This window comes from Oryctolagus cuniculus, chromosome 1 (genome assembly GCF_964237555.1).
Source record: "Oryctolagus cuniculus chromosome 1, mOryCun1.1, whole genome shotgun sequence".
NCBI lineage: Eukaryota > Metazoa > Chordata > Mammalia > Lagomorpha > Leporidae > Oryctolagus > Oryctolagus cuniculus.
Genome location: NC_091432.1, coordinates 56808465 through 56833512, shown reverse-complemented (window position 1 = coordinate 56833512; position 25048 = coordinate 56808465). Strand labels below are relative to the sequence as shown.

General features: G+C 42.1%; 1 protein-coding gene and 1 long non-coding RNA gene across 4 annotated transcripts in view; one reads left to right on the top strand and one right to left on the bottom strand.

The window, feature by feature from the left end:
- Positions 1-282: 282 nt before the first annotated feature.
- Positions 283-25048, bottom strand: part of TMEM41B (transmembrane protein 41B) — a 33122-nt gene continuing 8356 nt past the window's right edge. The window contains exons 2-7 of one of the 3 annotated variants that reach the window (XM_008265991.4): positions 18749-18866; positions 14082-14210; positions 9032-9125; positions 7581-7685; positions 4160-4298; positions 283-2066 (exon numbers count right to left, since the gene is read on the bottom strand). In XM_008265991.4, the coding sequence (XP_008264213.3) occupies positions 1897-2066; positions 4160-4298; positions 7581-7685; positions 9032-9125; positions 14082-14210; positions 18749-18866 (755 nt within the window). In that variant the 3' untranslated portion in view covers positions 283-1896. Of the gene's footprint in view, positions 2067-4159; positions 4299-7580; positions 7686-9031; positions 9126-14041; positions 14211-18748; positions 18867-25048 lie in introns of all 3 variants that reach the window. The other 2 variants (XR_011388528.1, XM_051824435.2) reach the window with 2 other exon arrangements.
- LOC138849591 (uncharacterized) lies at positions 7680-11462 on the top strand. The gene is made up of 2 exons (XR_011388532.1): positions 7680-8075; positions 8807-11462. It is a non-coding gene; the product is annotated as an uncharacterized lncRNA (long non-coding RNA).

Below are 25048 nucleotides of genomic sequence, written 5' to 3'. Positions count from 1 at the left end.
TGGACTCAAACCGGCGCCATATGGGATGCCGGCACTGCAGGCGGCGGCTTTACCAGCTATGCCAAAGCACCAGCCCCAAAAGGTTCTTTCATGACAGTCAATGATAATGGATCTGGCAAAACTGGATATTCTCTTGGGAGAAGAAATACATCCCACCTAAAGTGGGAGCTAGTTTTCTAACAGGAAAAAAAAATCGTATAAGGAAAACAATCAATAATAAGGACCAGGAAAATACTGTGAGAAAAGAGTAAATACAACACACATACACAGAAGTAACAAAGCTTCTCCTGAATCCAAGCTCTTTTATTTTTAAAAGGCTCATAAAAATTTACTCAAGTATCTTTCATACAGGTATATTTAGTGAACTTTGTCCAAAAAGGCTGTGTTTTAAGTTTATTTGTAAAAATAACAAAAGCTTTATCACCCAGTCTCTGGCCAGTAATAAAAAGAAAATCTTATTAAAAGTAACAATAAATAATTTCTAAGAAAATGCCAGGTGACATAAGAATACTATATTAATCTATATATTTTCTTTGTATTTACAATAAATCCATTTATTAATACTGTGACAGAAAAAATAAAGAATTAATCCACATTATGTAGCAGAAAACAAGTTTTGAAGATGGTTATACCTTTCATAACAAAAACACACAAGGGCTTCTCACACAGCTGAAGTACTTTTCAACATAACGACAGTTTGGGGGTAAAGGTAAAACTGACAGAGTACTTTAGATTGGCTACGTCCTAGAATCAAGGAATCCAAGGCATAACCATTCACCAAGCAGCAAAAGTGGGTTCATTTTTCCAGAACTATTTAAATATTGTATTTCCCACGTGAGAAATTAATTTTACTTTGTAAGTTAGAAAAAGTAAAAACACTAACTGGGAAACTGCATTAATCAAAAGCAGTCCCAAATTAAAGAGCCAAACAGAAAGGAAATAAGGCATTCGTATAGGTATACCATGCATGAAAAGGATAATTACATAACACCTTCCTTAATGACTAGACTAATAAATAAATGAGGTAAATTTTAGTCACTGGGACAAACTATATTTAACTACTGAAGAGCTGTCCTGCCACTGTTTCTATTTCAAAATATAATTAACCTAATGTTTAAAAACTGCATACTTTGAGTGTTTGTGTTTTAGATCCCCTCCTGTGATAGAGGTATTATAACAAAATAGTATCTGAGCATACAAATTATCAACACCAAATATGATACAGTTATCATGTAATTCATGTTTTGTATATGTACAGTGGAAATACTGTAAAAGCTAGAAAAAAGAATGAAAACAGCCTAGCCAGAATTTTAAATTTCAGACTAGTGCATGATAAAAATTTAGAACAGAAAAAATAAAATTCACAAAATAGGTAACTTGCTATCTTTTCCATATTCTGTGGTCAACTAAGATGTAATCTCTAAACAAATCCATGACCTTAAAGGGTACAAAGAGGAAGAAAACATAAATCTCTTTATTAGTTATCTGTTTTATTTGCTGAAAGAAGGCTAACAATAGCAAGAACTGTCACACTATTTATAAAGTCTAGAATATATATTTTAGTTATTAGACTTAAAAGAGAAAAATATTAATTGAATATTTTCTACCACATTGCTATTATCTATAACTACCTTTAGTACCATAATTTATAAGATGTCCACCATTAACTAGGCAGCATTTTTCAGAGTATATCAATGTCAATTTATGCTTTCTTTGTCCCCTTGCCATTTGAAACCATTATTTTAAACTATCTGATAGGAAATTTTATTTTACAAATTCCTTGTTTCAATTACTGAAGATGTGATTTAAAAACATAAATGGATGCACCTGCCAATCTTGAGATGATGATGATGATGATGATGATGATGGAAGGAAAATGAAAAACTTGGCAACTTTTTACTCAAATTTCTGCTTTAGTTTTTTTTGGAAGATGGCTGGCAAAATAGAAAGAACAGCCAAGATCATCAGAATAAATACTGAGTTCCAGGAAACAGCTTCCCCTGCTGTTGTAAGCTGGTACAGAGTTGTTCCTGCCTTAATCGCTACAAAAGATGGAGGTGCAACACCTGAAATAAAAAAATAAAACATGCTGTAAAAACCACAAAATATTATTAGAAGTTAAAATTTTCTTTCTGCATAAATTTTCTTCTAAGAATTTAAGTACAGCTATTTCCCATTTTGGAAAAAAAATCTTTAAAAATTTAAAGCTTCTCAAGTTTATTTCCATATAAAGAATTCAACTTCCTATAATCATCATTTTGTACTAAGAATTTTAGATAACATATCCTTAAAAATTCAAAGAAAGTATTCAGAGAATAACTTTACAATATTCCTCAATAATCTTTTTTTTTTTTTTTTTTTTGACAGGCAGAGTGGATAGTGAGAGAGAGACAGAGAGAAAGGTCTTCCTTTTTGCTGTTGGTTCACCCTCCAATGGCCGCCGCCACCGGCGCACTGCAGCCAGTGCACCGCGCTGATCCGATGGCAGGAGCCAGGTACTTATCCTGGTCTCCCATGCAGGTGCAGGGCCCAAGCACTTGGGCCATCCTCCACTGCATTCCCTGGCCACAGCAGAGAGCTGGCCTGGAAGAGGGGCAACTGGGACAGAATCCGGCATCCCGACTGGGACTAGAACCCGGTGTGCCGGTGCCTCAAGGTGGAGGATTAGCCTAGTGAGCCGCGGTGCCGGCCTGCTCTATAATCTTAAAAAACACATCCTGTGATACAGTAATTTCAACTGTAGGAAATAGCATTTACAAAGACATGGTTTCAGAGAAGGTTATTAAGCTAGTCAGGTAATTTTTTAAAGTAGCTGTGATTATTCTTTTCAAAAAGATCTATTCTCACAAGTACTAACTTAAACTTTAACTGATACGCAATACATGAAAAATATGCTCTTTTTTTTTTTTTTTTTTTTAACAGGCAGAGTGGACAGTGAGAGAGAGACAGAGAGAGAAAGGTCTTCCTTTGCCGTTGGTTCACCTCCAATGGCCGCCGCTGCAGCCGGCGCACCACGCTGATCCGATGGCAGGAGCCAGGATCCAGGTGCTTTTCCTGGTCTCCCATGGGGTGCAGGGCCCAAGCACCTGGGCCATCCTCCACTGCACTCCCTGGCCATAGCAGAGAGCTGGCCTGGAAGAGGGGCAACCGGGACAGAATCCGGCGCCCCGACCGGGACTAGAACCCGGTGTGCCGGCGCCGCAAGGTGGAGGATTAGCCTATTGAGCCACGGCGCCGGCCCAATATGCTCATTTTATTAGTATCTGAATAATTCAAGGGAAGAAAAGCAAAACACTCTTTCTAAAGAACCACAAAAATTCACAAAACAGTCATGTCTACTGATGAATTTAAAAACTGGTGTCAGTTCCTTGAAACTATGAATGTCTGTTGATCCTTGGTTCCCCATACTTTTGCTAATACCCACAATAAATACTGATTTCAATTAAAAAAAAAATAGGATCAATTCTCTACCAAAAATTCAAGTCTATTTCAATCTTCAAGTAGATGATAAATGAAAAAATAATTCAAAAAAGGCAACTTGATATTTTCCCCCTCAGTACTAAAGAAGAGAATGGAGTTATCAAAATTCCTATTTAGGTGCCAGCATTGTGGCACAGCAGGGAAACTCGCCGCCTGTGACACCAGCATCCCATGTGGACACCGGTTCAATTCTGCCAGCTTCACTTCCAATCCAGCTCCCTGATAATGTACCTGGGATAGCAGAAGATGGTCCAAGTACTTGGACCCCTGCACCCACATGGAAGACCCAGAAGAAGCTCCTGGCTCATGGCTTTGGCCTGGCCCAGCCCTGGCAGTTGCTGCCATTTGGGGAGTGAACCAGTGGATGTCTTTCCCTCTCCCTCTCTTTGTAAACTCTGCCTTTCAAATAAATGAATACTTAATAAGGTAAAAATAAAAAATAATAAAAACAGTATTCAGTATAAAGTACTCTATTTCAAAGAAATTGGACAAAACTAGCTAACTCAACACAATCCAACACACACTTCTGAGCACCTAATTATCAGGCAAGGCTTTAGGCCCAAGATTTCTACATGGTGCTGGCTGTCTGCACACAGCATACAATGTAATTCAGCAGGACCCCTTCAGATACAGATACAAAGAGCTAAAACACAGTGCAAACTAGGGGTGGGAGTCTTACCTAGAAAAGTGCCAATAAAAAAAACTTTCAAAGGCACGTTTATCACAGGAGATGTAATATTAATAAACCAGTTAGGCAGAAATGGTGTTATTCTTAAAAATATAATGTAGTTAATGAGATGTTCTCTGTGACGTTCAACCTGCCATAGAAAGTAAAGAATTAGTATCCTAAAAGGCCAAAATTAAAACTAAGTTGTTTAATAGCAAATAATCTTATTTCAAGTTCTCATCCCTGATACTTCAGAATTTATCCAATAAAAACAATCAACTTAATGATGATCAATCATAGTATCTTAAAACTAAAATGCTAAAATTATATAACTAGATATGTTACACATCAAGTGGCCAACTTTCAATGTCTTTAATTTTCTACCATGTAATGAGCTAATGTATCAAATGAACAAATCTAATCCCCAATTTAAAAAAAAATTCAGATGGTATTGTGACATAGCCTGTAAACTGCAATGCAGGCATCCAATATCAAAGAACCCACTTCCAATCCAGCTCTCTGCTAATGTGCCTTGAAAAGCAGTGGAAGGTAGCCCAAGTGCTTGAACCCCTGCTACCCACATTGGAGAACAGGCTGAAGATCCTGGCTCCTAGCTTCAGCCTGGCCCAGCTTCAGCTACTGCAGTCACTTAGCAAGTGAATCAGCAGATGAAAGATTTCTATCTCACTGCCTCTCTCTCTGTCACTCTGCCTTTCAAATAAATAAATAATTTTTTAAAAAAAGATTTATTTATTTATTTATTTGAAAGGCAGAGTTACAGACAGAAAGTTCCTCCATCTGCTGACTTACTCCCCAAATGGCTGCAACAGCTGGAACCAGGCCAACCTGAAGCCAGGAGCCAGGAGCTTCTTTCGGGTCTCCCACACTGGTGTAGGGGCCCAAGCACTTGGGCCATCTTCCCCTGCTTTCTCAGGTCATAAGCAGAGAGAGCTGGATCAGAAGAGGTGCAACCAGGACACGAACCGGCATCTATACAGAATGCCAGTGCTGCAGGCCGAGGCTTAGCTTACTACACCACAGTGGTAGTCCAACAAATAAATCTTTAAATAAGTTTAAGGTACATTTCTTTAAAAGATTTTAATTTATTTATTTGAAAGTCAGAGCTACAGAGAGACAGAGGGCTCTTCCATCAGTGGGTTTACTCCCCAGATGGCCACAATGGCCAGAGCCAAAGCCAGGAGCCAGGAACTTCATCCATGCATAATGGTGTAGGGGCCCAAGCATTTGGGCCATACAGATAAATATTTATGCTATCAAAATATATATCACATGTGTGAACTCATTCATTATTGACAAATGAGTTTAAAGAAGGATATGGAAATACTTATCTGATTAAATATAAGAAAGATTAGCTTATACTTCCTTCTAACAGCTAGTGAGTACACTTGAAAAAGATAAAATAGCAGGCCAGTGCTGTGGTATAGTAGATTAGGCCTCCACCTATGACACTGGCATCCCACATGAGCAATGGTTTGTGTCCTAGTTGCCCCTCTTCCAATCCAGCGCTCTCTGCTTATGACCTGGGAAAGCAGTGGAAGATGGCCCAAGTGCTTGGGCCCCTGCACCAGCATAGGAGACTGGGAAGAAGCTCCTGGCTCCTGGTTTCAGATCAGCTCAGCTCCGGCTGTTGTGGTCATTTAGGGAATGAACCAGTGGATGGAAGACCTTTCTCTCGTCTCTCTGTATCTGTAACTCTACCTCTCGAATAAAAAAAAAAAAAAAGAAAGAAAGAAAAATAGCTTTTCCAAAGAAAAACCTTTTTTAAAGAAAAATCTTTTTTTTAAAGATTTATTATTTACTTCAAAGGCAGAGAGCTAGCGAGAGGCAGAGAGGCAGAGAGGCGGGGCGGGGGGGGGGGGGTGTTGGTAGGTCTTCCATCCACTGGTTCACTCCTAGATGGCTGCAATGTCCGGAGCTCGGGTGATCCAAAGCCAGGAGCCAGGAGCTTCTTTCGGGTCTCCCATGTGGCCGCAGGGGCCCAAGGACTTGGGCCATCTTCTACTGCTTTCCCAGGCCATAGGAGAGAGCTGGATCGGAAGTGGAGCAGCTGGGACTTAAACGGACGTTCATAAATGCTGGCATTGCAGGTGGTAGCTCTACCTGCTACACCACAGCACTGGCCCCCAAAGAGAAACTTACAAGCAAAACTATTCATTCAGTATATATGTGGTATATATCGTTTAGATATATACGTGTATATATCTGAGATTCTAGACCTTGCTTTGGCTTTAGGGCAAAATATCAGATTTTCTAATCTGTACAACAAAGAGGTAAGACAGGTGATCACAAACTCCTGTGATACAGAACATTCTTTCTTCTGCTCTTTACAGAAATAGGATTCTCTGAGCAATACTATGGAAGCCCTTTGTGTATAGTACTGCTTGTATTTATCATTGTTAGTCATTGAAGATATCCAGACTAAAGGTCACAATTGTTTGCAGTGAAAATACATCAAAGGAGTCCACTGATACAGGTTTTGTAGTGACCCATTGACAGCATGCTGCACCAACAACAAACAGGTAAGGTGTCTAACTATGGCAAATTAAAAGGATTTATTTACTTTATTTGAAAGGTAAAGTTATAGAGAGGGAGAGACAGAGAAAGATCTCCCATCTGCTGGTTTACTCCCTGAATGACTGCAAATGCCCTGGGCTGTGCCAGGCCAAAGCAGGAGTTCCAGACTCCATCCAGGTCTCCTATGTGGATAGCAGGGGTGCAAGCACTCGGACCATCATCCACTGCCCTCCCAGGCACATTATCAGGGAGCTAGATCGGAAGTGGAGCAGCTGGGACTCGAAGGCACTCATAAAGGATGCCAGTATGGCAGGTGATGGATTAACCCTTTGTACCACACCAGTCTCAACCTCTCTAATTAAATTTAAGAGATAAAGAATTCAAATTACCGTCATAGGCATGAAAAATTTACATTCAAAATTATTAACAATCATATTTGCCTACTTCTTGATTATGTCAAAAGATTATTTTTATCATCTGAGTTCATCTGTAAGCTAAACCTATGTAGGGGCTACGTAAATTTACATAGGGACTATACACTGCAATTAACCAAGGAGTTATATTACATAACTTAAAAAAGACATGCTAAGGGGCTGGCATTATAGTATAGAGGGTTAAGCTGCTGTTTATGATGCTGGTCTTCCCTATAAGAGTGCAGGTTCAAGTCCTAACTACTCTGCTTCTCATCCAGATATCTGCTAATGTAGCTGGGAAGACAGTAGAAGATGGCTCGCGTACTTGGGCTCCTGCCACACATGTAGGATACAGGGATGGAGTTTCTGACTCATGGCCTCGGCCTGGCCCAGACCTGGCTATTGTGGCCAGGTCTTTCTCTGTCTTTCCCTCTCTCTCTGCATTTCTAATAAACAATTCTTTAAAAAAAAAAAAAAATGCTTACCTGCTGTGACCATTTTACTGCTTTCTCTGTTAGGTATTTGTACACAACTGGTCTCCCAACTAAATAGGAGAGCATATAACAAAATGAGGCACCAAGTCCAGAACACTGGAAAATAACAAGAAGATACAAGCATTTTATACTTTGCCATGTTACTCACATCGAAATATTCACCCATGGAAAAGCTCAATGTTTCCTTCTTGGGAGAAGGGAGGATACTATGTATGATATCTCTTGTGTAGAGATCAAGAATCTATTTGATCTAGTCTTTTTCTTAGATCAAATTGAAATTCAATGAGACTACTTAAAATTGGCACCATGATTAAACAGTGACTAAATCCAAGCAATTAACATTAGCCTAAGAATGAAAATTTCAAAGACAAATTTTCACTCCATTTCTATGCTTAAAAACACCACCCTCAGCCCTACAACTTAATTTACTGTGCCCAGCAATACTCTTAGATGATCCAAGTTACAAAACAAAATAGAAAAGAAAAGGCTAGCCGGCGCCGCGGCTCACTAGGCTAATCCTCCGCCTAGCGGCGCCGGCACACCGGGTTCTAGTCCCGGTCGGGGCGCCGGATTCTGTCCCGGTTGCCCCTCTTCCAGGCCAGCTCTCTGCTATGGCCAGGGAGTGCAGTGGAGGATGGCCCAGGTGCTTGGGCCCTGCACCCCATGGGAGACCAGGAAAAGCACCTGGATCCTGGCTCCTGCCATCGGATCAGCGCGGTGCGCCGGCTGCAGCGGCGGCCATTGGAGGGTGAACCAACGGCAAAGGAAGACCTTTCTCTCTGTCTCTCTCTCTCACTGTCCACTCTGCCTGTCAAAAATTAAAAAAAAAAAAATAGAAAAGAAAAGGCTAGCCGGCGCCGCGGCTCACTAGGCTAATCCTCCGCCTAGCGGCGCCGGCACACCGGGTTCTAGTCCCGGTCGGGGAGCCGGATTCTGTCCCGGTTGCCCCTCTTCCAGGCCAGCCCTCTGCTGTGGCCAGGGAGTGCAGTGGAGGATGGCCCAAGTGCTTAGGCCCTGCACCCCATGGGAGACCAGGAAAAGCACCTGGCTCCTGGCTCCTGCCATCGGATCAGCGCGGTACGCCGGCCGCAGCGCGCTGGCCGCGGCGGCCATTGGAGGGTAAACCAACGGCAAAAGGAAGACCTTTCTCTCTGTCTCTCTCTCTCACTGTCCACTCTGCCTGTTAAAAAAAAAAAAAAAAGAAAAGAAAAGAAAAGGCTAAAACAGAGCTTATAAATGCGATTAGGTTTATGATACCTCTGTTCTAGAAAAAGATCCATACTATAAGATTTTATGGAGGGACTTAACAGGTATCATATTAACTCTTCTTAAGTTTACAAGTTTATGCTTGTATAGGCAAGTGGGGCTAGGATACCATCATCATCCTCATTGTATTTAAAGCCACTTTTTTCCAGTTTCTCAATTTCATTTTATATACTTACCAAACAAACAAGAAATAAGGCTAGTGGAAAGGGATAAAGAAACCCTGAGAGTATACTGAGAAATATAGAGCCTGGTATAGCAAATGTTTGCAAGCTGTTAACTTTTAAGTTAAGGACTAAAGCATAATTAAATGGAATTTTAAAAAGACAAATCCAACATTTCAGAAAAAAGTATAAATACAGGAATTATCATGTTAATGAGATTATACCCACATTTCAGTATAAGTTGAGTATTCCTTATCTGAAATGCCTGGAAAAGAAGTGTTCCAGATTTTCTCAAACTTGGAATATTTAGAGCACATACATAATGAATATCTTGGGGATAGGACTTAAGCCTAAACATGAAATTCATTTATGCCTCATATACATCTTATACACACAGACCGAAGATAATTTTATACAACATTTTTTGTGTGCCTGCATTTTGAATGCAACCTGTCGCAGTAAATCAGGTGTGCAGTTTTCCTCTTGTGGTAATATGTTGGCATTCAAAAAGTTAGATTTTGGAGCATTTCAGATTTTCGGATTAGGGATACTCAACCTGTATTTAAAAATAAAGTAAAATTATACACAGAAACTTTAAAAATACATGACTCCTCAGCTGTCATGCCTCCAAACTGACCGTTTACTAAGCAATAAATACAATGTCAATCCAAGTGTACTACTTAAAAAAAAAATCAAGGCAAATATTCAACATGTACCAGATAGAGAGGAATTGGACAATTTCGCCAAAAATAAATAAATAAGCTCTTCAGATTTTTTTAATAAACTGCTTCTCTAATGCATTTTACTCTAAATACTTTCAAGAAAAGTAATTTCTCTAGAAATCTAGGTATACACATAAGGTCTAATAATTTATTTCTAATTTAACTATGAAAATTCACTTCAATTCACTACAGCTTTTTTTTTTGACAGGTAGAGTTATAGACAGTGAGAGACAGAGAGAAAAGCCTTCCATTGGTTCACTCCCCAGATGGTTGCTACAGCCGGTGCTGGGCCAATCTGAAGCCAGGAGCCAGGTGCTTCTTCCTGGTCTTCCGTGCAGGTGCAGGGGCCCAAACACTTGGGCCATCTTCCACTGCCCTCCTGGGCCACAGCAGAGAGCTGAACTGGAAAAGGGGCAGCCGGGACTAGAACCCAGCAACCATTTAGGATGCCAGCACCACAGGCAGAGGATTAACCAAGTGAGTCACGGCACCAGACCCACTACATCTTTTAAAAAGGTAACAAAAAAAAGGATAATGTAGTAAAAATCTCAAATCTTATTTTCAAAATAGAATTATCCTTTTCTAATTTCCTTTACTTTCTAGTTTTGGTCTGGCCCCCCTCTCTACTCCTAATATGATTTACTTACAAGTCAGCCAGACTGAGTGAATTACATCAACCACCCTCCATCCTATTTCACTTTGTTACCCTATTTCTCTTATCGCTCACTATTGTCTTCTAAAAGCAATAAAACCAATTTGAGACAGTGTTTCTCAAACTCTTTTGATTTTGTTCCACAACAAGCCATGTGTTCCTGGCTTCAGCATGCCCTGGCCTTGACTGTCGAGGCATTGGGAGCAAATGAGCGGATAGAAGACATGTCTCTATAAATCAATCAAACTGGTGCTGGCGCTGTGGCACTGCAGGCTAAAACCCTGGCCTGAACCACCAGCATCCCATATGGGCACCAGTTCTAGTCTTGACTGCTCCTCTTCTGATACAGCTCTCTGCTATGGCCTGGGAAAGCAGTAGTGGACAGCTAAAGTCCTTGGGCCCCTGCACCCACATGGGAGACATGAAAGAAGCTCCTGGCTCCTGGCTTCGGATCGGTGCAGTTCCGGCTATTGCAGTCATCTGGGGAGTGAACCAGTGGATGGAAGACCTCTCTCTCTGTCTCTACAGGCGAGGCTTTACCTGCTATGCCACAGCACAGCCCCCCCACCAAGCTCCCTGTTAATGCACCTGAGAAAGCAGTCAAAGATGGCCCAAGTACTTGGACCCTGGCACCCATGTGGGAGAACCAGATAAAGCTTCTGGCTCCTGCCTTTGGCCTGGTTCTGTCCTGGCCATTGTAGCCATTTGGGGAGTAAAACAGCAAACAGAAACTCTCTCTCTCTGCCTCTGCCTCCCCTCCTCTCTATGTAACTCTCAAATATTTTTTAAAAATTAAATATACTTGATATTATATTTCTATTAATCAGCCCGTACTAGTAAAAACAAAACTTTGTTATATATCCTAAGATAAAAGTGTTTCCCTAACGTTCACCGAGTTTAAAAATACATTTTTTTGACATTCAGAGCTCAAGACTCAAAAGTGTAAATAATGGCCCCGGTGTTATGGAGTACCAAGTTAAGCCTCCGCCTGCGATGACAGCATCCCACATGGGCATCAGTTCAAAACCTGGCTGTTCCACTTCTAACCCAGTTCTCTGCTAATATGCCTGGGTGGGCTCCTGCACACATGTGGGAGACCTAGAAGCAGCTCTGGGCTCCTAGCTTTGGCCTGGCCCAGCCCTTGCTGTTGTGGCCATTTGTGGAGTAGCGGGATAGAAGATCTCTCTCTCTGTCTCTCCTCCTCCCTTTGGAATTCTGCCTTTCAAATAAATTAAAAATAAATTAAAAAAGAAAAAAGTGTATGGGACTGGCACTATGGTGTAGTGGGCTAAGTCTTCACCTGTGGCATTGGCATCACACACGGGTGCCAGTTTTAGTCCCAGCTGCTTCTCTTCTGATCCAGCTCTTTGCTATGGCCAGAGAAAGCAGTAGAAAATGGCCCAAGTACTTGGGCCCCTGAATCCACATGGAAGACCCCTTAGGAAGCTCCTGGCTCCTGTCTTTGGAACAGCCCAGTTCCAGCCACTTTGGCCATTTGGGGAGTGAACCAGAAGATGGAAGACCTTGCTCTCTGTCTCTCCCTTTGTCTGTAACTCTACCTCTCAAATAAATAAATAATTTTTTAAAGTGTAAATAAATAGAAATTATGTAATTTAACATGCTATTAAAAAATCTAAAACATGATGTGAAATCACAATTAACAGTAACACCATGCAATAAAATACAAATTATCAATACTAACCAATAATATAATATTTTAGACTAAATGTAGTTTATAATAATAAACCCAAACTCATACTGTCAATTCACCTTCTGCAGGGCAGTTTACTATTTTCTACAACATAGACTTTAAGACAATAAGGCTACAATATCCCATGGAAGACAAGGACTCAGTTACACAACTGTCTGATGGCCCAAAAGGGTATATCTCCCCTTCATCCCTTCCAAAGGTAACAGGCAAACTGGGCAAAGAGGAGGATCTCCAAAACTAAACAGAAATTGTATGCTTTTTCACAAAAACCTTATAAAAGACAAATGAAAATGATGAACCGGGTTTGTTCCTCATTTGGAGAAAACATTTCAACTTATGATTTAAGTATATAAAGGCAAAATAACCTATAAGCCTAACACTAAGGTTTTCACAGGTAGATGACAAATGGAGTTTATAGGAAAAGATAGCAGTTACAGGTTTTTTTAAAATAGTGTATGCAAAATTAGACTACCAATAGATGCCCCAAATAGCCTGTCATAAAGATAGGTACATACTAATTATTCCCCCAATTGTTTCTGGAAATAAATAGGGAAAATAAGGATAAAGTACCTATATAAGTCATACTACCTAACTGCAAATGCATCCTCACCATGCCAGCAAGGAGGAATGTGCATTAGCAGCAAAAGTTTTTGTAAATATTCTTGTTGCTAAGCTGATTATGTTAGAAGGAACTTCTGGCTGGCACCGCAGCTCAATAGGCTAATCCTCCGCTTGCAGCTGGCACCCCGGGTTCTAGTCCCGGTTGGGGCACCGGATTCTCTTCTAGTTCAGCTTTCTGCTGTGGCCCCGGAGTACAGTGAAGGATGGCCCAAAAGTCCTTGGGCCCTGCACCCATTTGGGAGACCAGGAGAGGCACCTGGCTCCTGGCTTCGGATCAGCGTGGCACGCTGCCTGGGTGAACCAATAGAAAAGGAAGACCTTTCTCTCTCTCTCTCACTGTCCACTCTGCCTGTCCAAAAAAAAAAAAAAAAAAAAAGGAAGGAACTTCCCTAATGTGTGTACATATTTACTAAAGACATTTGCCTAAGGAAATTAAATTCAGGAAAAGATATATAATATCTAACCTAATACAAACCCAAGAAAAAACAATGTGTTCAATTTAACAGGAGAGTTGAAAAAACCAACAAACCAAAAGAAATTCAGGAAATAAAAAAGAAAGCACAAATACAAATACTTTGAAAAAATTAACAAAGTAACCAATCTGCCTTTTTAAATTTACTTTCACAACACCAAGATGTAATGTCTTTCATTGGCTAAGATTTGGAATATAAGTTAGATAAGAATAAAAGGTATAAAAATCAGAAATAAAAGTTAAAGTCTACAAATGAGAAGACTAATCACAAATAGCAAAGGTTGTTTGAAAATAAATAGATAGAATAAAGATGGTTTCCTGACTAGTTAAAACATATAATTCTATAAAACAAAGATATCATACATATTTATGTATATACATAAGTGAATTCTATCAAAGACATATATACACACATATACACAAAGAATTATAAAAAACATTCCTTTGAATGACTAATTATTCTCTTAGGAAATTTTACAAAGGCAACTAAATGGCAGAAAAAATAAACAAAGGAGATTCAAATAGAATATACACAAAAGCAATAGACTGCAAACAAACTATACCTCTAAATCTAAGGGAATATTCAAAAAAATGATATGGTGACTATTAAAACAATTAAATTAATCAGTTAACTAATAAAATATCTTGAATAGTGAGGAGAAAGGAAAATGCTTGTTAAGTTGAATACAAAAGAACTGAAAATGAGTATTCTGAAATAAAAATAATTGAGTTGAGGAGATAGACTTAACTGAGATTTTTTTTATTTAAATTTTTTCAATGTTTCATTGAATACTATTACATTAACAATTCTAAAAATGAAAAAGTTATATATAATTGAACAGCAAACCTTTTAAATCTTTTCTTGAACAAAACTAGGAAAAGGATACAAAATATATGTAGCAAAATAAGCTACAAGTACTTGTACATAAAAGGTGTCCTTATATTTGGATAAAATTTTTCCTAGAGCCTTGGCATCATCCATATCTCTGGGGACCTTCATATTCACTCTTTCTTCTCTAAAGAAATAAAATTAAAAACTTTTAAGAGAATTTTGCCAAAATAGTATCTAAGTCAACTTCAAAACATGAAGTTTTATCCAAAATGATTTGATGCCTTGATCTATAATATGTTAAGTTCAAATTAGCAATTTTGAAATACAAAGGTCTAGAAATTATTTGTTTTTTAATGTTTTCATATAATATGAGATATGTGATCTATATATGAAAGCTCAGGATGACGCAAACTGAAGGTTAAACATTTGCTTCAACATTGATTTGAAATTTAAATTAAAAACATTTCACATCATTTTGGGTAATCCTCATGATACGCTAACATCAATAATCATTAACAACAGAAAGTAAGCAAGAATTTTAATTATAATGATTTAATAGTTCATGCTTTTTCTGAAATATCCCACCTCAAAGTTCAGAAAAAAGCTAAAAATACACTTCCCTTTCCATTATTACTTTGTATTCAGCTCATTGTTTGGAACTGATTTTTTTGCTTTTAAAAGTTTTAATCTCCTTTGCGTATTATGTTCACTTATGTGAGAAAATTTAAATTGACTATGCAGAACAATGAAAGATGCTGCTTTAAATCCCATTAAAATACCTGGTAACTAAAATGACTTGTTATTCACAAAATTTTAAAACTTGCAGTAGGCATTTGATGCAGCAGTTAAGACACTGCTTAGGAAGTCCACAATCCCTTATCAGAGAGCCTAGGTTCAAGTCCCAGCTCTATTTTTTTTTTTTTTTTTTTTTTTTTTTGACAGGCAGAGTGGACAGAGAGAGAGAAACAGAGAGAAAGGTCTTCCTTTTGCCGTTGGTTCACTCTCCAATGGCCGCCGCGGCCGGCGCACTGCGCTGATCTGAAGGCAGGAGCCAGGTGCTTCTGGTCTCCCATGCGGGTGCAGGGCCCAAGCACTTGGGCCATCCTCCACTGCACTCCCTGGCCACGGCAGAGAGCTGGCCTGGAAGAGGGGCAACCGGGACAGAATCTGGCACCCCGACCAGGACTAGAACCCAGTGTGCCGGTGCCACAAGGCGGAGGATTAGCCTATTGAGCCACGGCGCCGGCCCCAGCTCTACTTCTAATTCAAGCTTCTAGTTAATGAGCCCTCTGCAAGCCAGCAGGTCATGGCTCCAGTAATTGCCACCCATGTGGGGAACCCAGATCAAGTTCCTAGTTCCTGGTTCTGACCTGTCTCAAACCTGCCTCAGCCCTGGCTACTGTAGGCACTTAGGAAATGACAACAGCAGATGGGAGATCTCTCTCTCAAATTTTTAAAAAAACTTAAATTCAGGAGGGCACCGAGGCTCAATAGGCTAATTCTCCACCTGCGGCGCTGGCACACCAGGTTCTAGTCCCAGTCGGGGCACCAGATTCTGTCCCCGTTGCTCCCCTTCCAGTCCAGCTCTCCGCTGTGGCCTGGGAGTGCAGTGGAGGATGGCCCAAGTGCTTGGGCCCTGCACCCCATGGGAGACCAGGATAAGTACACCTGGCTCCTGCCTTTGGATCAGAGCGGTGCGCCGGCCGCAGCAGCCATTGCGGAGGTGAACCAACAGAAAAGGAAGACCTTTCTCTCTCTGTTTCTCTCTCACTGTCCACTCTGCCTGACAAAAAAAATCTTAAATTCACTGAGTTGTATATATAATACTCATATACATTATTTTTAAAAATTACCAAAAAGTGGCCAGCGCCGCGGCTCACTAGGCTAATCCTCCGCCTAGCGGCGCCGGCACACCGGGTTCTAGTCCCGGTCGGGGAGCCGGATTCTGTCCCGGTTGCCCCTCTTCCAGGCCAGCCCTCTGCTGTGGCCAGGGAGTACAGTGGAGGATGGCCCAGGTGCTTGGGCCCTGCACCCCATGGGAGACCAGGAAAAGCACCTGGCTCCTGGCTCCTGCCATCGGATCAGCGCAGTGCGCCGGCCGCAGCGCGCCGACCGCGGCGGCCATTGGAGGGTGAACCAACGGCAAAGGAAGACCTTTCTCTCTCTGTCTCTCTCTCACTGTCCACTCTGCCTGTCAAAAAAAATAAAATAAAAAAATAAATAAAATAAAAAAATAAAAAAATTACCAAAAAGTAAAAAATTAAATTCTTTTCTACAGGAGTGTATATACATGAGCAGGCATGTATGAACACATACATAAGCAAAGGTACTTCAAAAAGTTTGTGTGGAGCAAAGGTTGGGCACAGCAGGTAAGACATCACACAGTTAAGATGCCACTCCCATACTGGAATTCCTGGCTCCACTTCCAATTTGCTCCTAATGTGTACCCCTAGGAGGCAGATGGTATCTGTAACCCACATTGGAGAACCAGAGGGGATCTAAGCTCCTGGCTTCAGCCTGCCGTGACCTTGGCTATTGTGCCTATTTGGCGAACCAGCAGATGACAGATCTCTTTCTCTCAACCTTTCAAATAAAATGAAAATTGAAAAAAAAGAAAAGAAAAAAAGGTTTGTGGTAAAATAGAATAAGATAAATTAAGGTGGGGGGTACTGTGCCACCAACGGGTAAGCTGATTCTGGCATGCCCACATCCCATACTAGAATGGCAGTTATAGTCCAGGTTATTCTCTTCTAATTCAGCTTCTTGCTAATGCATCTTGAAAGGCAGTGGATGATGATGGTCCAGTGTTTGGGGCCCTGCCATTCATGTGGGAGATCTGGATAGAGTTCTAGGCTCCTAACTTTGACCTAACCTACTCCTGGCTATATCTGAGGAATAAACCAGTAGATGGAAGATACTGCCTTTTGTTGTTCTGCATTTCAAGTAGACAAAAAACATTTGTAAATAAGAATACAGGGGCCAGTGCTGCAGCAGAGCAGGTTAAAGCCCCGGCCTGCAGTGCTGGCATCCTATATGGGCCCCTGCACCCACATGGGAGACCTGGAAGAATCTCCTGGCTCCAGGCTTCGGATCGGCACAGCTCCAGTTGTTGTGGCCAATTGGCAAGTGAACCAGAGAATGGAAGGCTGCTCTCTCTCTCTGCCTCTCTTTCTCTCTGTGTGTAACTCTGCCTTTCAAATAAATAAATAAATCTTTAAAAAAAAAAAAAAAGATGATGACAAAATAGAAATAACAGAAAAACATCCTTTGTATCATGAAACTTTAACTTAGTTTTAGATTTAGATGAATGCAAGATTGAAGGGGAAAGGTGCAGGATCATGATATAAAAATGTGTTTTCCCATTATAGTACCTTTAAAAAAAAAAAAAAAAGATTTATTTACTTATTTGAAAGGCAGAAATACAGAGAGAGAAGGGGGGGAGAGAGGAGGTGGGGAAGGAGGGAGGGAGGGAGAGGGAGGGAGGGAAAGAAAAGGAGAGACAGAAAGGGAGAGAGAGAAAGAAGGAGGGAGGGAGAGAGAAAGAGAGAGAGAGATACCTTCCAACTACTGGTTTACAGCCCAAGTGGCCGCAATGGCCAGGGCTAGGCCAGGTCAAAGTAAGGAGCCAAGAGCTTCTTCTGGGTCTTCCACATGGGTGCAGGGGCCCAAGTACTTGGGCCATCTTCCACTGTTTTCCCAGGGGCATTAGCAGGGAGCTGGATTGGAAGTAGAGCAGCTGGGACTCAAATCGGTGACCATATGGGATGCTGGCACTGCAGGCAGAGGTTTAACCTTCTACACCACAGCATTGGCCTCTATAATGTCATTTTAAAAAAATGTTGAAAGTTATTAGAAAGCTAAGGCCATAACTAGGAAAACTGCATAGAAAATTAGGAGGTATGGAGAGAGTGGTGTAGCAGTTAGAATGCTTCTTAGGATGCCCTCATCCTATATCAGAGTACCTGGTTCTGCTCTAGGATATGATAATGCATACTCTGGGACTTAGCAGGTAATGAATGATTCTAGTACTTGAGTCTTTGCCATTCATGTGGCAGGCTTGTGTTAAGTAACTAGCTCTTGAATTTGGTATAGCCCAGAGATGGCTGTTGCCAGCATCTGGGGTATGAACCAGTGGATGGGAGACCTCTGTCTGTCTGCCTGTCTTTCAAATAAATAAATAAAAAAACTTTATAAAGATCAAGAGGCAATTGTGAAAAGTACTTAAGTAAGAGTGTTGATGAGGGCCGGCGCCACGGCTCACTAGGCTAATCCTCCACCTGTGGCGCCGGCACACCGGGTTCTAGTCCTGGTTGGGGCACCAGATTCTCTCCCAGTTGCCCCTCTTCCAGTCCAGCTCTCTGCTGTGGCCCAGAAAGGCAGTGGAAGATGGCCCAGGTGCTTGGGCCCTGCACTCCATGGGAGACCAGGAGGAAGCACCTGGCTCCTGGCTTCGGGTCGGCGCAGCGCGCCAGCCGTAGCAGCCATTTGGGGGGTGAACGAACAAAAGGAAGACCTTTCTCTCTGTCTCTTTTTCACTGTCTAACTCTTCCTGTAAAAAAAAAAAAAAAAGAGTGTTGATGAGGACTTCTCTAAGTCACAAAAACTGATACACAATCACCCCAACAGTTCTGTTGCTTAATGTACCTTTAAATTTTAACTTTTAATCCATTTTCATCTGTATAAATATCAAGATATTTTCAGTTTCTCTATGGGTATACTTACTCACTAAGCTGAGGAAAATTTTTGTATACCAAAAACATAACAAAAGCTGCAGATAAGAAAATGGACACCAATATAAGGAGTGACATTCTTGCTGACCCAGCTTCTGCCCAGGCTTTTTCTGAAAGAAAAAAAAAAAAAAAAAGAGTATATTATTAAAATAAAGGAAGACAGTATTCCAAGCCAGCAAATAGTAAGACCCCACTTATGATGTCTGCATCCCATATCAGAGTGCCTGGTTTGAGTATTGTTATTCTGCTTCCATCTAGCTTCCTGCTAATGTGTACCCTTCAAGGCAGGAGATGATGGCTCAAGTACTTGGATCTCTCCCACCCACATGGGAGCCCCAGATGGAGTTCCAGCCCCTCTAGGCCTGGCCCAGTCCTAGCCATTGTGGGCATTTTGGGAATCATTTAACAAATGGAAGATCTTTATCTCTCTGTCTTTCAAATAAAGCAAAAACAAAGAATTTAAGCAAACAAAAAAGGTTTAAAAAATGTTTTTCTTTCCAGAAAACTGTTCACATATTTGTCTAAAACATTATGATGTTAAATTATAGTACAATATAGTATTTGAAGTTTACTTTTGGGGCTATATACATTTTAGAAGCATGAATGAACAGAATACTAGAATTTACAGCATTGATTTGTCCTTCAAGTCAAAGAGGGAAAAAAAAAGCACTACTCTAAATGCTCTAAATATTATCACTCATTCATTTTTATCATTTTATCTATCTATAATGGGAGCCAAGAGCATAGACTGAAAGACATCTTAGGAAAAAATGAAATAATCTGGCAATTATTTCAACTATTTTAAGAACACAGGTAATCACTAATAGAACTGGAGGATGATGGCCGGCACCGCAGCTCACTAGGCTAACCCTCCGCCTGCGGCGCCGGCACACCGGATTCTAGTTCCAGTCAGGGAACCAGATTCTGTCCTGGTTGCTCCTCTTCCAGTCCAGCTCTCTGCTGTGGCCCGGGGGGTACAGTGGAGGATGGCCCAAGTCCTTGGGCCCTGCACCCGCATGGGAGACCAGGAGAAGCACCTGGCTCCTGCCTTCAGATCAGCGCAGTGCGCTGGCCACAGCGCACTGGCCACAGCGGCCACTGGAGGGTGAACCAATGGAAAAAGAAAGACCTCTCTGTCTCTCACTGTCCACTCTGCCTGTCAAAAAAAACAAAACAAAACAAAACAAAACAAAAAAAACAAAATAAAAAAAAACAAAACCTGGAGGATGTTGTATTCTCTTTACACCAAGGGCTTCAAAATATATATAGTTGAACCTCAAATCTTTTGGGTAGTTCTATGACTCCAAGAATGAGAATGTCTACATTTCCTCGAAAGGCAATCTCAATGTTATATCCTAAAATTATATGCAAAGGGCCGATGCTGTGGCATAGAGAGTGAAGCTGCCACCTGTGGTGCCGGTATCCCATATGAGTTGCCGGTTCGAGTCCCAGCTAATCCATTTCTGATCCAGCTCTCTGCTGTGGCCTGGGAAAGCAGTAGAGGATGGCCCAGGTCCTTGGGCCCCTGCACCTGCATGGGAGATCCAGAGGAAGCTCCTGGCTCCTGATCGGCGCAGCTCTGGCTGTTGTTGACATTTGGGGAATGAACCAGCAGTTGGAAGACCTCTCTCTCTCTCTGCCTCTCTGTAACTCTACCTTTCAAATAAATGAATAATTGGGGGGGGGGGCAGAGAGAGAGAGACAAAGAGAAAGGTCCTCCTTCTGTTGGTTCAACCCCCAAATGGCTGCTACGGCCAGCGCGCTGTGCCAACCCGAAGCCAGGAGCCAGGTGCTTCCTCCTGGTCTCCCATGCGGGTGCAGGGCCAAAGCACTTGGGCCATCCTCCACCGCCCCACCACCACCACCATAGCAGAGAGCTGGACTGGAAGAGGAGCAACTGGGACAGAATCCGGCACCCCAACCGGGACTACAACCCAGAGTGCCAGCGCCGCAGGCGGAGGATTAGCCCAGTGAGCCACGGCGCCGGCCATGAATAAATCTTTGAGAAAAAAAATTATATGCAAGAGGGGCTGGCACTGTGGCAAAGAAAGTCATGCCCACAGTCTCCACATCTTTTATGGGCACCAGTTTGAGTCCCAGTTGCACCACTTCCCATTCAGCTGTTGTGACCATTTGGGGAATAAAAAGCAGATAGAAGATCTCTTTCATTCTCTCTGTATAGTTGACAAATAAATAAATAAATCTTTTTTAAAAAGTATATGTAAAATAAAGTACAAAATGAGACCCAAGAAACAGTAAGCAGAAGAATGAGCAGCCCTGGTCTGCCAGGAAGCAGTGAGTAGTAAGGAGGCCAGGACAGGTAAGCTACCAAAGTACTCACTGGGAAAATGGTAGCAGAGGATGATTCAGTTTCTTTGCCCACTTTTACCATTACCTCATGGATAATTGATAACTCAGGGAATTAAAAAATATGCATACTGTTATTAGGACTTATTATTTTCAGTTCCCTGAGGATGGAGCCACAACTACATGAATCCTCCAGCTACTTACTCCCCACAGAACCTTTTTTTTAAGAAACAAAAAAGATTCATTTATTTGAACATCAGAGTTACAGAAAGAGAAGGAGAGACAGAGAGAGATCTTCTATTCGCTGGTTCACTACCCAGATGGCCACAATAGCCAGGGCTACGCCAGGCCAAAGCCGAGAATCAGGAGTTTCATCCAGGTCTCCCAAATGGATGGCAGGGGCCCAAGTACTTGGGCCTTCTTCCACTGCTTTCCCAGGCACATCAGCAGGGAGCTGAATCGGAAGTGAAACAGCTAGGATAGGAACCAGGGACCATATGGATAATGGTGTCTCAGGCAGAGGTTAAACCCCCTATGCCACAACACCAGCCCCTATTTATTGCTTTCTAAATTTTTACTTCCCTTGAAGCCGGGCTGTAATTTAATATTTTACTTAGGAATGCCAGTAAGACTGCCAGATATACACACACACACACACACATATGTATTTGTGTATACATATATTATATCTTCTTTTTTTGTGCTGGTTTAAAAAAAATCCTGTCCCTTTCAATCAAAAAATCTTCAAGATAAACTGCATTTTTAACCATTATAGTATTTTGTGTGTTTTTGTTTTTTAAAGATTTATTTGTTTGTCTGTTTAGTTACAGAGGCAGAGGCAGAGTGAGCGAGATCTTCCACCCACTGGTTCACTTCCCAGATGGCTGCAACGGCTGGAGCTGCACCGATCCAAAGCCAGAAGCCAGGAGCTTCTTCCAAGTCTCCCACACGGGTGCAGGGGCACAAGGACTTGGGCTATCTCCTACTGCTTTCCCAGGCCATAGCAGAAAGCTGGATTGGAAGTGGAGCAGCTGGGACTTGAACTGGCGCCCATACAGGGTGCCAGCACTGCAGGTGGCAGCTTCACCCACTTTGCTATAGTGCTGGCCCCGTGGTAGTCTTTTACTGAGTGATTTTGCTAAATTTTATGCTGAGCAAAGCAATAAAAACCATCTAGCTCCTTGCTACTCAAATTGTGTTCTGCAGTTTACATGAATCAGCATCACCAAGGAGCTTGTTAGAAATGCAGACTCTCAGGCCGGCACCATGGCTCACTGGGCTAATCCTCTGCCTGAGGCGCCAGCACCCTGGGTTCTAGTCCCGGTTGGGGCGCCGGATTCTGTTCCGGTTGCTCCTCTTCCAGTCCAGCTCTCTGCTGTGGCCCGGAAAGGCAGTGGAAGATGGCCCAAGTGCTTGGGCCCTGCACCCGCATGGGAGACCAGGAGGAAGCACATGGCTCCTGGCTTCAGATCGGCACAGCGCGCTGGCCGTAGCAGCCATTTGGGGGTTGAACCAACGGAAGGAAGACCTTTCTCTCTGTCTCTCTCTCACTGTCTAACTCTGCCTGTCAAAAATAAAAAAATAAAATAAAATTGTTGCTCCCCGTCTTCGTGGAGGAACGACACAGGACCCTGCGCTGTTCTTTTGTCTGCTCGGCCCTCCCCGGGTTTGCTGCTGGTTCTTCCCAGGTTGGCTACCAACCCTTCCACCTCCGTGGAAGGGCGGTTCCCCCTAGCCACTTTCCCCACTTCCGCGGGGGAGCGGCACACCACCGGCCGGCTCTCTCGGGGGCTGCACAGGTGTTCCTTCAGATAGATGTTCCTCTTAGATGTTCCTGGTGCATGTTGTCTCTCTCCTCCTTTATAGTCCTCTTCTGCCAATCCCAACTCTGCTACCCACACGCCGAGTACGCTGCTCTCCTCCAATCAGGAGCAGGTCCTGCAGCTTGTCAAGTTGGTGAGAGGCAGCTGGGTAGAAGCTGTTGCCTCCTCTCCCAGCGCCATATTGTGGGAGAGCAGATGCATAGAATAAGTCTTAATTCCAGTAACTTAGTCTAGTCCGAGTTGCTCCCCACATAAAATAATTTAAAAAAATTTATGTATTTGGAAATCAAAGTTACAGGGAGAAAGGAAGATAGACAGACAGATCTTCTATGCACTGGTACACTCCCCAAATGGCAACAGCCAGGGCTGGGTCAGGCCAGGGCTGGGTCTTGCAGAAGCCAGGAATTTCTTCCAGGTCTTCCACATGGGTACAGAGGCCCAAGCACTTGGGCCATCACCTGCTGCTTTCTCACGCACATTAGCAGGGAGCTAAATTGGAAATGGAGCAGCCAAGGACTCAAAAAGGTGGTGCCCATATGTGATTCTGGAATTGCAGGAAGTGGCTATATGCAGGCTACTCCACTTCTAATCCAGCTCCCTGCTACTGTGCCTAGGAAAGCAGAAGATGGCCCAGGTACTTGGACTCCTGTCACTCATGCAAGAGACTAGGATGGAGTTCCAGGCTCTTTCTTGGCTTTTGTGGCCATTTTTGGAGTGAACCTGCAGATGGAAGATCTCTGTCCCTACATCATGCTTCGTAATTCTGCCTTTCAAATCAATTAATCTTTTTTAGAAGTTTTTTTTTTTTAAAGAAATAAAGATTCTCAGGCCCCAGCCTAGACATAACTGAATATCTAGATGACCTATACACACCTAAAAGCTTCTAAACCACTCTGCCTGTAAACCACTCTGCCTATTTTATAGGTAAGTACATAGGAGCTAAAAGAAAAGGATGCATCCTCTATTTTTAGAAAATCCTGTAGAGGTACAAGTGTTTAGCTTCGTGGTTAAAGTGTCTGTATCGCATATTGAAGCATCTCAGTTCCATTCCTGGCTTCAGCTCCTGATTTACCTTCCTGCCAGGGCAGACTATGAAAGGAAGTGGGGGTAACAAGTAACGTGCTCCTGACACCTGCATGGAAGACCTGGGTTGCATTTTTGATTCCCAGCTTCAACCTTAGCCCAGATGTGGCCACTGCAAACATCTGAATAGTAACCAAGTAGATGGGCACACTCATTTACTTGCATGCTCTGTCTTTCAAATAATGAAATGATTTTTTTTAAAGCTTGTAGAGAGCAGAGTAGTTACAAGGGAGGAATAGGGAGGGGATGGAGAAACAATGGTTAACAGTCCTCCAAGATAGGAGGAATAACTTAAAATAGTCTATAACACAGCAGGATAACCATGGTTGACAATTAATTCTATATTTCAAAATGGCTACTAGTAAAATATTTGGAACGTGGCATATTGAGTTAAGCTGCCACCTGCGGTGTTGGCATCCCATATGGGTGCCGGTTCCTGTCTCTGCTGTCCCTTTTATGATCTGTCTCTCTGCTGATGGCCTGAGAAAGCACTGGAAGACAGCTAAAGTACTTGATCCCTTGCATCCACGTGCAAGACCCAGGGAAAGCTCTGAGATCTTAGCTTTGGATCAGCCCAGCTATGGCCGTTGTAGCCATCTGGAGAGTGAACCAGCAGATGGAAGATTCTCTCTCTCTCTGCCTCTCTGTAACTCTGCCTTTCAAATAATAAAACTTTTTAAAATTTTTCAAATTATCTTTTTGAATATCTATAAGCTAAGCATGTCACTCATCAGGCTAACCTCCCAACTAGTCCCTGTTATTCTAACTTGGTTATATTTCCTCTAACCTCAAAGGTTATCTGCTCACATCACACTGCAGGAAGGAATGGGATCATAAGATAGCACAAAAGGTGCCTCCAAAATGGATTAATAAATCCAGCACGTCTGCCTTCTAATAAGCTATTTACTTTTTAAATATATATTTTAACGATTTAGTCATTTATTTGAAAGGCATAGTTACAAAGAAATACAGTGAGAGAGTCAGAGTGAGAAAGAGAGAGAGATTCCATCTGTGCTTTACTTCCCAAATGGCTGCAACACCAAGTCTGGGCTAGGCCAAAGTCAGGAGCCAGGAACTCC